This window comes from Miscanthus floridulus, chromosome 10, assembly GCF_019320115.1.
Source record: "Miscanthus floridulus cultivar M001 chromosome 10, ASM1932011v1, whole genome shotgun sequence".
Taxonomy (NCBI): domain Eukaryota; kingdom Viridiplantae; phylum Streptophyta; class Magnoliopsida; order Poales; family Poaceae; genus Miscanthus; species Miscanthus floridulus.
In genome coordinates, this window is record NC_089589.1 from 4,095,470 (window position 1) to 4,112,090 (window position 16,621).

Here is a 16,621-nt window from a genome sequence, read left to right on the forward strand (position 1 = left end):
TTGTACTATAAATTTATGTAGTTTTATCTATCAATAAAAAAATGACTTTTTTTGGAGATGCGAGGAATTGAACTCAACTTTTGTTTAGTTTCTACCATAAAATATTTCTAGTTTTATCTTTCATTATGATAAAAGAGAATGATTCTTTTTGGAGATGCGAGGAGTTATCTATCATTATGATAAAAGAAAATGATAAATTTTTGGAGATGTGAGGAATTGAAAAAACCTGTACCTTTATATATGTTTATATTACATCATGTCCTCTTTTTGCACGTCATGTATATCAATGAGTAATGACCAAACAAGAAAGGTCGAAGGAATACATATTACTAGGAAGATTATTGTACCGCATGATTCTTAGCTGTTCGACTGAGTTTCTGCGGCTGATAAACCGGCTGAAGCTATTTTGTTGTGAGATAAAAAAACTGTACCATGCCTGATAAGCCAGGCTGATAAGTTAAAGCTCGGAACAGAAGCTGCTCACACCTTGCATCTGCAACTTCACCTTTTCTATTTCCCTCCACATCGTTATGAGGACCTTTTCTCATAGATGTGCTCAGGACCTTTTCTCCATAGCTATGAGGACAAAGTGGGTAATGGGCTTCAACTCTGTTCTGGTTAGACAGATGGTTACATGGCCGAAGCTAGCTTATGTGTACAGCAGATCTTCAGTAATGTGTTGCTGACTGCTGCTAGCTTATGTGTTACATGTCCATAATAATATTTAGCACCACGAGTCTTTGCAATAGTATCCAACAGGAGAGCCAAGAAAAGAACTGTTCAGGAGGCACTCACTAATAATGCGTGGGCGAGATATATCCAGGGGGCTCTGCCTGGGAAAGTCATGGATGAATATCTGACCTTATGGGATTTACTCTCTGAAGTGGGCCTGCAGCCAGAGATTGATGATACTCATATTTCATATTTGGAGGTTCTCTAGTGATGGCAAATACTCAGCAAAGTCAGCTTACGAAAACCAGTTTCATGGAATGGTGGTCTTTAGCTCATGGGAGAGGATCCGAAAGAATTGGGCGCCTGGCAAGTGCCGATTCTTCATGTGGTTGGTAATCAGAGATAGGTGTTGGACAGCCGATTGCTTAGCAAGGAGGAATCAACCTCATCCTACAAGCTGCCCACACTGTGATCAAGCTCCTGAAAACATCAATCACCTTTTACTAGAGTGCGTCTTTGCCCGGAAGTTTTGGTTCAACATTCTACCAAGGGTTGGGTTGCAATCTCTCACCCCACAGCCAGAGGCAAATTCTTTTGAGGAATGGTGGGATCTTAGCGGCAGCAGTGTTCCTGATCTCATTCGAAAAGGGCTGAATTCTCTGATCGTCCTGGGTGCTTGGACGCTGTGGAACCATCGTAATCGATGTGTGTTTGATGAAGCCTCTCCCAGTGTCGCTAGAGCTTTGCTGTCTGTTAGTGATGAAAGTTTTCCCTGGGGTCTGGCTGGAGCTCGAGGACTCAATCACCTCCTCGCTTTAGTGCCAAATGGGGATTAGTGAGGCTTGATCTATGGTCTTTTTTTTTTCCTTTGTATGTTCTTAATAGGTGGCACATGCTATCAGCCTATCACTACAGACAAAACATCGGTAATAGCACGTAATGACTCGCAATGTTGATAACAATTAACAAACACTAGCGACAGAGATTTAATAAACAAAAATAAGTGGCATTCTCGTCCCTTAACAATTCTTGCATCAACTGCTCAAACATCATGATCAGTTCTTCGTCCTATAGTGGTACATGGTGTAAATTATTCCCACAAAAAAAAAACATGCAGGATCAGTACAGAAACATGATAAAAGGTTATAGCAGTCAGCAAAAAAAATCACATTTGCCAAGAAAAAAAAACAAGCAGATGGACTACTATGCCCACTACACAAATACTTGCACAATGCTAGTCTCTTTATAATTACATCATGATATACGGAGTACTTAACTTCTTTGGACGTGGCTCTGTTCATTGTCAGAATGTTCTAATGTTACATATAACAAGCCCTCCATATTCTATTCGATTCTGAAAGGTCACCATATCCTTTAGTAAGTCCGGGTTAACTTTCTGTGAGGCATAGTCATCAGCAAAATAACTTGATCTTGTCTCTTTTAGCCCTCGGCTACTGTTTCCCCTTCCAAAATTCCCAAGGTATTGCCGAACATCACAGTTTTCAACCCTTTTTACTGGCTCATGGGTGAAAGAGAAACAAGAACTTCTGCTCCGTGGAGTGTCAAAGCCATCAGGATCATCACTGGAGATGCTCCTAATTTTCAAACCAGCGCCATTTGTGTGACTAAAGATAACACTGTCAGACACATCAGATCCAGTTGCGCTAATTGAGCACTGAGTTTGCTTGTCAGATTCCTGGGAGAAGGGGAAGGGGGGAATCAAAATTGCATTCTAACAAGATGCCAAGGATGATTTAAGGTGACGGTATCCTATAAATCTATACATCATACAGAAAGAACTAATATAGATAACCCTACAACATGAAAACAAGAGAAGGGTGACAACTATGAACTATGAAGGATGATATTTTGATTAATGACAACCAATCGATATATAACATAGTATGTTAGTAAATATGGTTTTCAGGATGATCCACAGCTCAGGTACTATTTCTATCTCATGGGACCACTATAAGCTAGGTAAGAAACAGCATGTTTATATCCAAAATCAACTAAAAAGGTGTTCAATTTTTTTTTCCCAAAAAAAAGGAGAAAATATATAGAACTTATGAATATAATATTGAGATTTTGTGGTGCTCCCCGTGATCCAGAACACTTCATTTGCTGGAGATCATATCAAGAAATAAGGATGCACAACATATCCCAAGAATACTTCTGACTATAACTACAAAACGACCCTAGTTCTTTTCTCTCTCGCCCCCGCGTCGCTCCCCCACGCGGGCGACACGGGCGGCCGCTCCCTCCCAAACCCTAGCAGCCGCCCCTTCCCTCCCCTCCCCCTGCCACGCCGCCGCCGGAGCTGGCCACCGGCATGGCCACGTGGCTCGCCGAGATGGCGGTGGCGGGGCTCCTCCTCTCCTCGCGATTTGGTGGCGCAGGTGACAGCGAGCCGGCGGCTCTCCTCCCACACGGGCTGCGTGGAGCCCGGCGGATCCCCTTCAGCCTCGCCCGTCCCTTCTTCTAGACTTGGCGGCGGCGACAGCATTGGCCCGGATCGCTGGATCGAGTCCTGGGCGTCTGGATCCGGTGTCCACACGGCCGGATTTGGAGCTCCGGCGCCTGGATTTGGCACTCGGAGGGCTGGCGAGGGCGGTGGCTGGCCAAGGCGGAGGCGACAGCAAAGGGTGTTGGCACCGGTGCTCTACTGCCGGTTCTGACGCCACTGGGCAGGGGGCGGCGCCCACGGGGGTGGGGCACGTGTCTGGTGGTGGCTGACGTCGGGTCGCAGCGTCGGCAGCATGTGCCAAGAGCCGGCGATAGCAGCCGGCTGAGGCGTTGGTCGTGCGGCGGTGTTTCGCGAGCAACGGAGTCAGGTTCGGCTCTGCGTTGCCCGACCGGAGGGGGTGACAGCCGACGCAGCTGTGCGACTGCTGCGTGCAGCCGGCGCGTCGAAGCCCCTCTGAAGGGGTTACTGTGGAGCGGCAGGACAACGGTGAAGGCAGTGATGGATGGCAAGGGGCCTTGCTTCTTGGCCCGGCGTTCATGCTAGAGGACTCCTTGGGCGAAAGCCTAGCGATGGCGACACCTGTGGGTGCCGCTTTCCCTGTTGGGGGCGTCGTGTATCCCCTCTAGCACTATCATCCAAGGGTGAAAGCCCGGTCCACTTTGGACGTGCGACGGTGGCGCCATCGGCGTCGCTACCTTCTTGAAGGTGTCGCGTTTGGATTTCGTCGTGGCCTCGATGTCTCCTCAGTGATTGTTCTTCGCTTCTTGGTGCCTCGATGACGCGTGGAGGCGGGTCTTGCTGCGAGAAGTCGAAGCTGCTGCGTCAGGGACGTGGCTCAGCAACAATGACACGCGGCGAGCCCCCACCTTCATCGTAGGCTGGGGTCTGCTAGGGGTCGGCAAGCGCTGGAGGTGAGGCGTGTGGCCGTGATTGGAAGTCGGAGCTGCTCTTTGCGGGGTGCTTGAGCTTGGCAACAATGACCGGTTGCTGCCACTTGCTTCGGGCTCGTTGGTGGGTGGCTTGTGTGTGGACTGCCATGAGAAGTTGGAGCTGCTGGCGTCTTCAGCCATGCTCGGCAACGATGACCCGTGGTAGTGTGCCGTGTTAGTGCTCAGCTGCGTCGTGTGGGTTGGTTAGCCTATCGGGTGCCCTTTTTGAAATCCCGTTGGCTAGTCCTCTTGTACATAAATTCTTTCGTCTTAATTGAGCGGCAGAGCTCCTGCCTTTGTTTCAAAAAAAAAACACCAAACACAGAGAAAAATCAATTCACTAACCTCATGATGGGCATGTTGATCAGCCGGAGTGTGGGGTTCTTGAAAGATTGATATCCCTTTGTGGAAGAATCTACTATTGCTCTTTGGTGGCACATTCACAACTGAATTTGGTTGAGGGTCCTCAGGTGATGAGAAATCAGTGCTATCCATTGTTGAAATTGAAACACATTCCTCAAAATAATTCATTGCCTCTTCAGCTAAATGCCTTGACACTTTCAGTCTTTCTATGCTACTCTGTTAAAGCAGACATAACAGGTCAGCTCAAGATTGATTTATTGAATATTATCAAAACAAATCAATCTCTAGATGGAATATATAAATGGGTTCTACTGCTGTCTGGAATAGTAGATCTTTACCTTTCTTCTTGGCCGTTTTTTATGTGTCTCGGTAAAATTTGGAACTGTTACTATGCCCTTCAGCATTCTGCTCAGTTCTTGTTCCCGCTGTTCTTCAACTGCCAAATCTGCCCTAAGCTTTCGAGCACGTTCATGTGACTGCAATCCAGCAGTAAAAGGTTATAATTGATGACTACATTTAACTAAAGGCATAACACAGTTGGCACAATAGTTATCAGACCTGTTTGAGTTTTAATGTATATTCTGTTATGTCAGGAGCCAGCTCAGAGGTGTCAGGATCAAACTCAAGAGAAGCTTCCAATTCCCCCCTTTGCAGGTTTGCTCCATGGTGCCATATGTCTGAAACCAGCTCAGAAGCATCTGTATCAAACTCAAGAGAAATTTCCATTTGCTCCCAGTGCTGTTTTGCTGCACTGTTCCTGGACTCAGAAACCAGCTCAGCAGCATCTGTGTCAAAATCAATAGGGATTTCCACAATATTTTTCTTTCCATATTCTGTCACATAATCACTTATGTCAGAGATAAACTCAGCAGAATCTGGATCGAACTCAGGAGGAATTTCCAGAACTGGATCCACTGGTACAGTTGAATGGTTCTGCTGCCAAATGGTCTATGGTCAAAGAAGAATAGTAGCATCACTAACAACTTAGCATAAGGGAATAAAATATGAATGAAAGCTCCAGATAGAATATAGTAGAGAAAAACACGAAAGTTTTTTCCTCAAAGATCAAAAAACAGTAAAGTAAAATTCAAAGCAAAAGCTGGAAATAAAGGCTACCTTTTCTCCTTTACAAAGGGAAAGCAGGACTAGCCAAATATTTCTAAAAACACATTTTCAACCTGACAATATTTTATATTATATTGAAAGAGACCATGCTGTGAACTCAGACAAACACAAGTGGGCAGCATAATGGCATATGCATTGCAATAACACTAGAAAAGGAAAATTGCATAAGCACACATAAATGTTCAAAAGTAATCCTTTTTTCGAGTTCAGAGCTACACCAATAAATTGCAACAACAATAGCTTTAACACGAGAGATTCACTAGTTCTTACATGCTGGAGATGGCCAGGTGAAGAAACAACAGTGCTAGACTCTGAATGGGTAGTTTCATCCATTTGCCGGCACCCCTGTGTACAATAAACACTAGTAGTCACTCACATATTCATGTTGCCAGTAAATCCCCACGAACTATTTTCACCTACCGCTACGGTTGTTGACCCCTGGGATGAACAACTTGCATCAGTTCCCCGATGCTTGCCCTGCGAGGTGTGTAAATTTATGAGAATACAAGTTCCTTTGAAGTACAAATAGTTATGTCACGCAGCATATACACACATAAACCATCTAACATTCAAAACCAGAGTAGAGATACCTCTGGAACTGAATGCCGGCTCCTCCATGACTGCAATTTCCTTGCGACATCCCTGGTTTCTGCATCGGTCTGTCAGATGTAAGAAAGACAAAAACTTCAGATTAATTGGCATGCCCTGATGCCAGTCAGGAGATAGTGCAGATTGAGTGTCAGATTAGTCTATATGTCCACACTTTAGTACTGCTTTGACCATAAATAGAAAGGGGAAAACAATGGAAAGTTTATATCGAAAAGCGGGAGCTTTTCTTGACACGCAATTTCCGGGTGAAACGTGAAGCAGAGAGTAGACTGACCTCAGAGCCCCGGTAGGTGCGTGCGTCGTCGGCCACCGACCGCGCCCGCGAAGCCCTCCCCCCGGCGATATCGCCAGCAGAGTCCGCCACCGACGACACCGAGGCGGTGTGCCGCTGCTGCGGCGGCGCGACGGAGGCCGACCGCGCCCTCCCTCCGCCGCCGCGCTCCCCGCCCTTGAGCCGCGGCTCACGCCCTCTCTCCCGCCCCGCCACATCCCCGCGGGCGGAGCTAGCACCAGTACCACTAGCAGCCGCGCCGGGGGGCGGCGGAGGTGGCGAGGCGGACGGGGAGGCCGCGGAGTCGAAGAGCGGGTTGGTGCGCGTGTTGGCGTAGTCCTCGTGGGCGGCGCGGGGCCGGGGTGCCGCGCTGACGGAGCGCGAGCGGGTGCGGCGCGGGCACGGCGGCGGGTCGGAGCGGGAGGAGGTGGTGGCGTGGAGGGCGCGGCGCGTGGTGGACTTGAACGCCGCCGACGCCATCCGCGCGCGCCGGCGGTTGTCCGAATCGGCACGGCTGGCGGCGGGGGCAGGGGGAGGAAGCGACAAACGAAGCGGCGAGGATGGAGATGCAGGGAAATGCGAAAAGAACGGAGCGGCGGGAGAAGTCGAAGGCGAAGCTGCTGCGCTGCTGATAATGGCGGGGGCCAGGGGTGGGTGCCGTGTCGTGTGCCTGGCTGAGGATGACCTGTGGGCCAGGTCACCGACGGCGGCAGGGGAGAGGAAGGGCAAAAAAGGGATAAAAACGATGACAACAACAAGGAACAAAAAAAAAACATAGAAATGGATGGAGATGCGGGGGATCGAACCCCGTGCCTCTCGCATGCAAAGCGAGCGCTCTACCATTTGAGCTACATCCCCGCGATGTAATTTCAAGTACACAAATTCTACATGAATGTAACAAAAAAATATAACATTTCAGGAAACCGCTTTAGGAAGCAAAATATTACCAAAAAAAAAAAAAAAAAAAAAAACCGTGCCTCTCGCATGCCAAGCGAGCGCTCTACCATTTTAGCTACATCCCCGGGACGTAATTTCGTGTACACAAAATATACATGAATTAACAAAAAATATAACATTTCAGGAAACCGCTTTAGGAAGCAAAATTCAAAGCGGTATCTTTACATCATGCATAGATTAACAGTCTACCAGTTCAAATACATCCCTGAGTTCCTTTAGATTTTCACCGTTAAAAGTACCAAACATTAATTGGGGATGGGACACATAGGTTAACACTCTAAATGAGCACATGCATGCCCAGTTGTCATTTGGTTTTGCATTTATGAATTGATTTTATGATTTTCATGGAGTAGAGATAAGAAGGAATCTAAACCGTAAGAGCAAGGGACAATTTCCGTTTATGTTTTCCACTACAAATCACTTTGTACCGTTTAAATTTAGTCATGGAATATTTGAATACAACTTCGTCATGCATAGACTACACACACTACAAGTTGAGCTACTATAAAATATTTGATGATTTTATTTGTCCTGGAAGAGAAACAAAAGAAAATAGTTTAATTTTGTTGGTGTTGCCAACTAATTGAGATACATGGCCAACTCTAGTTTAAGTTTTGCAAATTGAGCTACATACCTATCTATCTTCTATTTTGTGGTTTCCTATAAATTATTTTACTATATAATGGAACTGAAATACGAAGAATAAAGTTGTTGTAGTTAAAGATTTGAGGAACCGAACCCTGTATATATACAATGCGTTGATTAACAAACAACCAATTGGGCTATATATATCTAAACAAAAAGACGTCCCAACTCTTGTTAGTTTTGCACTATAACAATACATTTCTTTCGTGTTCGTTTTGCACTGCACTAATAAATCAGATAAATTGTCATTGTCGTTGATAACTAAAGCATAATAACAGTCCAGGGAACATCGTCACAAGTTTCCAGCTGCTTTCTATCATTGATTTCTCCGACAACAATAATAATATCCTATATATATGTAGGATATATAAGATGAAAATGATCCCATAGATATGATACGTATTCTAACACTACTATAAAAACTTTTTTTAGGAACATGACCATTTTTACGACAGAGGTGGCTCTTGACTAAGCCGCCTCTGTAATGTCTTGTGATATAATCTGCCTCTGTAGATGCATCTTCAGAAGCGACTCGATATCCAACCGCATCTACAATAGGCTCGATAGAGGCAGCTAGAGTTACCAACCGCCGCTGAAAATACTATCATTTTCAGAGACCGCTGGTAACTCTAGCCGCCTCTATAGAGCTAGTTATAGAGACGGTTGGATAGCGAGCCGCCTCTAGTTCTGCTATATGTAATATGATCCACGCTCACTCTGCATCCTCCTCTCCCAAACCGTCACCCACTCTGCCTCCTCCTCTCTAAACCCCATCGTCGCCTCCATCTCCCCTCGCGTGTGTGGCAATGTCCGGCTGCCGCGGCTGGAATGCGAAGACGCAGGGACGCAACAACAAAGGGAGGTTTTACCCATCAGGCGGTGGCGCCAACGGCAACAGCTAGATCATGGTGCATCGTAAGATGTTCTACCTTATCGACTCTGAGGCAAGCCGTCCGTCATGCGTCCTCCGCTGGACGGGGCAATGGTGCGGCTGCGGCGAACCGCGCCGTCGGGCGGGGCAATGGATCTGCGATGGCGACCCCTACCGTCGTGCGGGGTAGAGGTGCGGTGGCGTCGACCCCTGCCGCCAGGTAGGGCAGAGGCGTGGTGGCGCGGACCCCCGCTGTGCACGGCAAAGGCGCCAACTCGAAGGATCTGTTGTCGTCTCTTAGGAAGCGTCCTTTGAGCGTCGGAGTCAAAAGGTCGCCTATGCCCGACGGCGACGAAAGCCGATGGACGGTGCTCAGGCAAGAAGACTGTGTAACATCCGAAAAAATAATTAACTTAGTGTCTCTTGGTCTTAGTGGGCTTAGAGTAGAGAAAAAAGGACATAATTACGGCCGGACCTAGAGAATTGGAGATAGACAAAAGCTCTACCAGTTAAGCTACATCCCCAATTTTGTTCAATTTGCCACTACAAATTATTTTAAATTTTATTTAATCTTGAAAAATGGATTAATAAAAAAAATTGGAGATGCCAGTTGAGTTACATCCCCAATTTTGTTCAATTTGCCACTACAAATTATTTTAAATTTTATTTAATCTTGGAAGATGGATTAATAAAAAATAATAATTGGAGATGCGAGGAATTGAACTCGTACCTTTTTCATGCATAAACAAATGCTCTACCACTTGAGCTACATCCCCAATTTTGTTCAAATTGCCACTACAAGTTATTTAAATTTGATTTAATCTTGGAAGATAGATTAATAAAAAATAGTAATTGGAGATGTGAGGAGTTGAACCTCGTACCTTTTTCATGCACAGACAAATGCTCTACCAGTTTAGCTACATCCCCAATTTTGTTCAACTTGCCACTATAAATTTGAAACTTGATTTAATCTTGGAAGATAGAATGCCCTAGAGGGCTAGGGGAGTCATCCTCCGCTGGACAGGACAATGGTGCGTTGGCGGTGACCCACGCCGCCGAGCGAGGCAATGGATCTATGATGGCGACCCCTGCTGTCGGGCAGGGAAGAGGTGAAAGGTCCTTGTTTGGTTTTGGTAATTGAGTGACAACCTTAGGTGGACTAATATATGTTTGAGTGAGATACACAGGTGATTAGTCCACAAGTACATCATGTGTGAGCAACATATGCCATGGAGGTGAAATGGCTTGGATATGTTGCAAGGCTCATACATGTGATGAAGGAGCTCATTGCATATGAGACATGACATGGAGTCATGTGACTAAGGTGGAGAAGATCAAGATGAGGCTTGGCTTGATAGACCGGTTGCAAGAGTGAAGGGCAAGTCAGAGGCTTTAAAGCGCTGGACCACGTGGCGGGATGCTTGAGCAAAGACTTGGCGCCAATGGATTGATGCAAAGGTGAAGAGCAAGTGAGGTCAAGATCGATGAACCAATAATATAAGTGGATCATATCATTGTTGATCATGTTGGTGCATGTGCTGCGTCGACATTGGAGGAGATGGAATGGAATACGCAAGACAAATGTATAACCTATAGGGCATTTCATTTCACCGGTCATAGGTGTGTAGAGAAGTTTATAACTGGGTTTAAGATAGATGGCCGTACTATCAAGAGGGTCAAACTTGTTTGCATAGCGGTCATCTAGTGCCACTCGAGTGATCTAACTTTGCATCGTTGTTAGGATCGAATGGCGTGGCAAGTTGAGTGACTAATCTTTTGAAAAATGATTGTGAAAATGCTAACACACATGCACATAGTGGTGTTGGCACATTTGCTAAGGAGAAGTTGGAGTTGAATTGGATCAACTTGGAGAAGAGAGAAAGGTTTTTCGGTGTGCTCCGAACTATGCGATGGCTATTGGATTGGAATTCTATGTTGACCCATTTTAGTTTGGATCAAATTTACTAGTGGGTTGTGTAGCCCTATGAGTAAGCTTTCCAAAATATCCAAGATCATCGAATTCGGAGTTCAAAGCTAAGAGTTATAGCCATTTTAGCGATAAAAGGTCTGCGACCAGACTCTACGACCTACGAGTCCGGTCACAGAGTCCGGTCAGTGATGACCTGACGCGTCCGGTCATCAAAATAGCTCTCTGGAACCTCTCTGGAAGTGCTCGGACTCTGTGTGAGTTGAGTCCGGTCATAGGAGAAAGGTGAGTCTGGTCAGTTGTGCAGAAACACGTTGGTAACCGGTCTCGGCCTCGGCGCGTCCGGTTGATGGACCTAGGCGCGTCCGATCAGGAGTATGCGCGTGTAGGAGCTAGTCGTTGGCGAGCAACGGTCATCTTCGAATGGCTAGTACACGTGGCACACGAGGAGCGACCGTACTTTGCGACCTGCGCGTCTGGTCACTGCGACCTGCGAGTCCGATCAGTGCGAAAAGTGCACAGTGAAGGGGTAACAGCTATTTTAGCCCTTGGGGCTATAAAAGGAGTGTGTGGCCATCCTTGGCACATGCTTAGCACCCTTGGGACTTAGTGTCCATGCTTGGGGAGTGCTAGGAGAGCCTCTAACCTACTTGTGCACATAGTGGTTGCATCCGATTGCGAGTGAGTGTGATTCTACTACGATTGCATCGTGAGGTTGCATCGAGTGCCACTAGGTGATCGAGTTGCAAGCCGGTGATGCTTGTTACTCTTGGAGGTTGCCATCTCCTAGACGGCTTGGTGGTGGTCTAGTAGAGCAAGACGCGAAGGGCGACAAGTGGTCCGGCCGGGTCAAGTGCTAGAGCTTGTGGTAAGCACTCCTCATGGGAGAGTGTGACTTGCGGGTCACCACTAGCAAGAGGACCGGTGGCAACCTTGGAGCTTGTCTCAACGGGGACTAGCGTGTTGGCAAGCACATGAACCTCGAGATAAAAATCATCGTGTCATCCTTTTCTTTCCGTTGGTTTGCAATCCCCTTACACAAGCTTGCAATTGCTTTCATATACATTGTGCTTGTGTAGTTACTCTTATAACTAGTTGACTTGTGTAGCTTGCTAGTTACCTTCTTGCTTGTGTAGCATAGAAGTAGCTTCCTTGCGTGACTAATTCGGTTTGAGTAACATTGTTAGTCATATTGCTTAGTTTGTATAGCTAAGTAATTTGCGCTCTATAATTTGGCTTGTGTAGCCTTGTTATTGAGCATTGCTAGTGAGCTTAGGTGGCTTTGTGCTTTTGCTTCACTAGTTTGTGTAGGAGCTCCCCGGTTACCAAAGTACTAGTGCATAGGTTTGTGCGACCTTGCTCTAGAATTGATTAGGTGAGCTCTAGCTAGCCCGACACCTTTGTTGCCTAATTAGGATCTTTGTAAGATGCTTGTGAACATAGAAAGAGGGGTGTAGTCTTGGCTAGATCGATAGTTTTAATTCCGCATTTGTTTCGGTTAGCCGACGCGATTAATTTTAGAAAGACTATTCACCATCCTCTAGTCCGCCATCTCGACCCTACAAGAGGTGAGGTAACGTCGACCCCTGCCGTCGGGTGGGGCAGAGGCGTGGTGGCGCGGACCCCCGGCGGGCATGGTGTAAGTGCAATCAAGTCTTAATTGTGGGTTTGGTGATAATGACCACATGATTAGAGAACTAATGCGATTTATCGAGTTGATAAACAAGTAAAATAAAAAGGAGGATAATACATATGATAGTGGAGTCCCCAATTACAAAAGGACGTGGCAACTGACTCAAAAGCGTTCAAATTCTCTCATATTTGATATTGAGTTTAGGATATGCCGCACTATAAAGAGGGATGCAAATCTAGGTAGTCTGAAGAAGATAGAGTGTTCAAGTATAAAATTAAAATCAATTGAGAGACACTCTATCACTCAAGAGCATTTAGGAATAGGGCTTAGTTTTTTTCTCTCTGTCGGTAGTACCGGTACCCGGCGCCATCTTCTGATTGGCGCGCCCACTATCGGTAGTATTGGCGCTAACCGGTAGTACTGACAAGCCCTATTTCTTAGCCTCGCCCACCATCGGTAGTACCGGTGCTAACCGGTAGTACCGATAGACTTTGGTTCTTAGCCACGCCTAGCATCGGTAGTACCAGCGCTAACCGATAGTACCGACGTTGCTCTGAACGGTCATTTTTCCTTGGGGTACAAATATCAACCCGCACCCATTCTAACCGTTACTCCACTCATTCCACTCGACCAACCTAAAGCTCTCCTCTTCTCTCCCCTTTGCTCCTAGCTTCAAATCTTGGAAGAGATTGAGTTGAGAGAAGGGATTTGGTGAGAGAAACATCGATTCAAAGCTTGAGCACTTGATTTCTTCGTCAAGCCGGTTGGATTTACGTTTGTTACTCTTGGGGCTTTGCCCCTAACCGGCTAGGCATTGCCCAAGAGCTCCCGATCTGTGGGAGAACCTTGGGAAGTTTGTATCACCCTCGATTTTCTAGTGAAGAACTCAAGTTTACTTTTGTGGTTGTTTGAGAGAGGCAAGGAGGTGAAATAGACTCCGACCTTAGTGGTCACCTCAACAATGAGGACGTAGGTAAACCTTAGTGGCGAGCTGAACCTCGGAATAAATCCTTGTGTTCCACGTGCTGGTTGTTGTGATTACTTGAAATTACTTGTTTTTTTGTTGTCTCTCTCTCAAGCTATTTCTTAGGTTTTGGTCTCGGTCTACAAATTGGTGGCGCTCCAAGGTTAAGGGGGTACTTGGACAGCTTCATCTATCCATAAGGAAGTAGGGTAATTCGTAGATCTAAATTTGAAGTTGATTGATATCAATTTTCGTAGCTCTCCTATAGGGGTCAATACTACCGACGCTTGGCATTGGTACTACCGACAGAGTCGGTACTACCGATTAACGTCAACACTACCGACAGTTACTGAACTGCTGTGTTGAGTTATTGTTGAAGATTTTTCTAGGCCTATTCACCCCCCCTCTAGGCTAACGGGGATCCTTCCGCACGGCAAAGGCGCCAACTCGAAGGATTTGTTGCCGTCCCTCAAGAAGTCGGGTCCTTTGAGCGCTAGAGTCAAAAGGTCGGCGACGGCGACTAAAGTCGGTGGATAGTGCTCAGGCAGGAAGATTGTGTAACATCCAAAAATAATAATTAACTCTGTGTCTCTAGGTTTTAATGGGCTTAGAGTAGAGAAAAAAGGGCCTATTACAGTCAGACCTGGAGAATTGGAGATAGACAAACGCTCCACTATCTAGTTGAGCTACATCCCTAATTTTATTCAATTTTCCACTACAAATTATTTTCAATTTTATTTAATCTTGGAAGATAGATTAGTAAAAAATAATAATAATCGGAGACAAGAGGAGTTGAACCCCGTACCTTTTTCATGCATAGATAAACACTCTACTAGTTGGGCTAAATCCCCAATTTTGTTCAATTTACCACTATAAATTATTTTAAATTTTATTTAAATTTGGAAGATAGATTAATAAAAAATAATAATTAGAGATGTAAGGAGTTTGAGCCCCGTACCTTTTTTATGCATAGACAAACGCTCTACTAGTTGAGCTACATCTCCAATTTTGTTCAAATTGCCACTATAAGTTATTTTAAATTTGATTTAATCTTGAAAGATAGATTAATAAAAAAAACAAAAAATAGAGATTCAAGGAGTTGAACCCGTAGCTTTTTCATACGTAGTAGACAAACGCTCTACTAGTTGAACTTCATCCCTAATTTTATTCAATTTGCCACTACAAATTATTTTAAATTTGATTTAATCTTGAAATATAGATTGCCCTAAAGGGCGTGGGGAGTCGTCCTCCGCTGGACAGGGCAATGGTGTGGCGACGGTGACCCGGCCGGCGGCCGCCAGGGGGGAAAATGGATCTGTGACGGTGACCCTGCCGTCGGGCAAGGCAGAGGTGTGGTGGCGTCGACCCCTGCCGCCGGGTGGGGCAGAGACGCGGTTTTATTCATAACATCCATTTACCTTTTATGTTCAGTTAATGGCTCTCTTGTTGAGACACGCACTGATCAACTCTAACTGATGAAGATGATGACGATACTTCTGCAATGTTTTCAGTAAGCGAAGGATCTTTCATGAAATGTACTATTAGCCTTTCATGAAATGTACTATTAGCATCCTCTTGTTAGCCGTGGCCATTAACACTTGGTATTGAACTATTATTGATGGTTCATAATTGTCAGCTTTTTCTACTGCGTGCTGCTGGTTTCCTGCTACCATTCTAAGTACATTATGGCTTGGGCAATTAGCATCTTGCAGCGCCGCAGACAGAGACAGGTCAGTATCAATGTAACTGAGTGTAAAGATTCGTGGGATTCCTCCCCAGTTGATGCTTTGTAAGGTTCTCCGAGCCCTAATTGTCCAAGTTGACAAACGGTGCTTCTTAGTATGGCTGTTTGGGTGGTTTCTTAGCCATGTTTGATCCCCTGGGCTAAACTTTAGCCTAGGACTAAAGATTAGTCCTTGAAATGAAGAGGCTAAAGTTTAGCTCCTTGGCCTGTTTGGATGCATGACTAAAAGATGGCTAAAAGGTGAAAGAGAGAGAAGAAAGAAAGAGACTAAAATCTCATGTTAGCACTTTTAGCCTTCTTTAGTCTACCTTGCAAGGGCTAATGGAGGGCTAAAGATTAGCCCCTCTATTTAGCCATTCTGTTTGGATCTCAAGGGCTAAAATATGGCTAAAAATGGAGGGCTAATCTTTAACTCCTGAATCCAAACAGGGCCTAAAGTGCTCAATACAAATCTAGCATGAACTCACCCTTTATTTAGACAAGCCGGATTGCTCTGTTTTGTGGAACTAAATCCTCAAGATTTGGATACAAGTACTCCATAGCAACATGCAAATATTTGGGGAACATGACACACTGATTACCACGTCCGTGAAGCCGCTAACGCGCGTGCGTGCGACACACCGACGCGTTCTCTGTTTTGTCCGTTTGTATTGCTCCAAGAAACTGCATCGGCACAACTGTGCTGCAAAATTTGGAGGGCATCTCCAGTTCAAGGGGCAAACCGCTAGTTCATTTCGAAGCAGCTTGGTACAAGAGCCTCCTACATGCGTAAAATCATCAGGAAAAAAAATGCTGTAAACCTGTAACAAAGGTACACTGGCAAAGCAACACAACATCAGGCCTTATAGAAAGCCATCATCATCTTGCCATTATGAGCTGTGACCAACTCCTTGGGCACATCAACTTTTTCCATGACACAGATCAATCTCCCAAAGCCAATGTAAAGAAGAGAAACCATCAAGACTTGAAAATCTAGTTTAAATTTCTAGGATCAAAACAACATGGAAAGTGAAAGTCTAGTTTAAATTTCACCAGCAGCAATTTTTATGAATCATCAATTCTTCCGCCCTAATTTCTCCATACCTGATTTTTCTGTCTCCACATATCTTCGTGGATATGATTGAGTCATGTAAGATAACTGTGGACGCATAGAACATATACAACCAAACTAAAAACACAGTCCCCAAAATGAACTCATAGGATTCACAACATTTACTTATAAGGAAAGACCTGGGTGGCGTATAAACGCAAATCCTACCTTCTTTAGCCTAATAGCTTCGAATCCATGAAGGTCCGCAATTATTTCTTCCGCTCTTTATCGACGGGGAAGGAAAAATCAGGTAAGAGAAGACAACAGTTTCTCAAAAAATTAAGAAACATCTTGAAACTATATAAGAACTAGCAAGTGAAGTAAAGAAAATCAAATAATTGAAACTGAATGATC

General features: G+C 45.4%; 1 protein-coding gene and 1 non-coding gene across 4 annotated transcripts; both read right to left on the reverse strand.

Moving 5' to 3' along the window:
* Positions 1 to 1,635: 1,635 nt before the first annotated feature.
* On the reverse strand, positions 1,636 to 7,083 carry LOC136487525 (uncharacterized). 3 transcript variants are annotated; one of them, XM_066484643.1, is made up of 8 exons: positions 6,440 to 7,083; positions 6,147 to 6,215; positions 5,977 to 6,033; positions 5,827 to 5,901; positions 4,990 to 5,367; positions 4,770 to 4,907; positions 4,414 to 4,647; positions 1,636 to 2,368 (listed from the first exon to the last, which is right to left on the reverse strand). In XM_066484643.1, the coding sequence occupies exons 1-8, from the start codon at positions 6,914 to 6,916 to the stop codon at positions 1,976 to 1,978; spliced, it is 1,821 nt and encodes a 606-aa protein (XP_066340740.1). In that variant the 5' UTR covers positions 6,917 to 7,083; the 3' UTR covers positions 1,636 to 1,975. The 3 variants fall into 3 exon arrangements, with proteins under 3 accessions (XP_066340740.1, XP_066340741.1, XP_066340739.1); XM_066484644.1 differs by having other exon boundaries at positions 1,638 to 2,368; positions 4,990 to 5,364; XM_066484642.1 differs by having other exon boundaries at positions 1,639 to 2,368; positions 4,990 to 5,379; positions 6,440 to 7,082.
* Positions 7,084 to 7,221: 138 nt separating this feature from the next.
* TRNAA-UGC (transfer RNA alanine (anticodon UGC)) lies at positions 7,222 to 7,294 on the reverse strand. The gene has a single exon. It is a non-coding gene; the product is annotated as a tRNA-Ala (tRNA).
* Between the last annotated feature and the right edge of the window lie 9,327 nt (positions 7,295 to 16,621).

Excerpts from the sequence above, each read along its gene's own strand:
- LOC136487525 (XM_066484642.1), bottom strand. The coding sequence starts at position 6,916 with ATGGCGTCGGCGGCGTTCAAGTCCACCACGCGCCGCGCCCTCCACGCC. Across the intron at positions 6,216-6,439 it reads GCACCTACCGGGGCTCTGAG|ACCGATGCAGAAACCAGGGA; the intron begins GTCAGTCTACTC and ends TACATCTGACAG. Across the intron at positions 4,648-4,769 it reads AAAAACGGCCAAGAAGAAAG|AGTAGCATAGAAAGACTGAA; the intron begins GTAAAGATCTAC and ends CTGCTTTAACAG.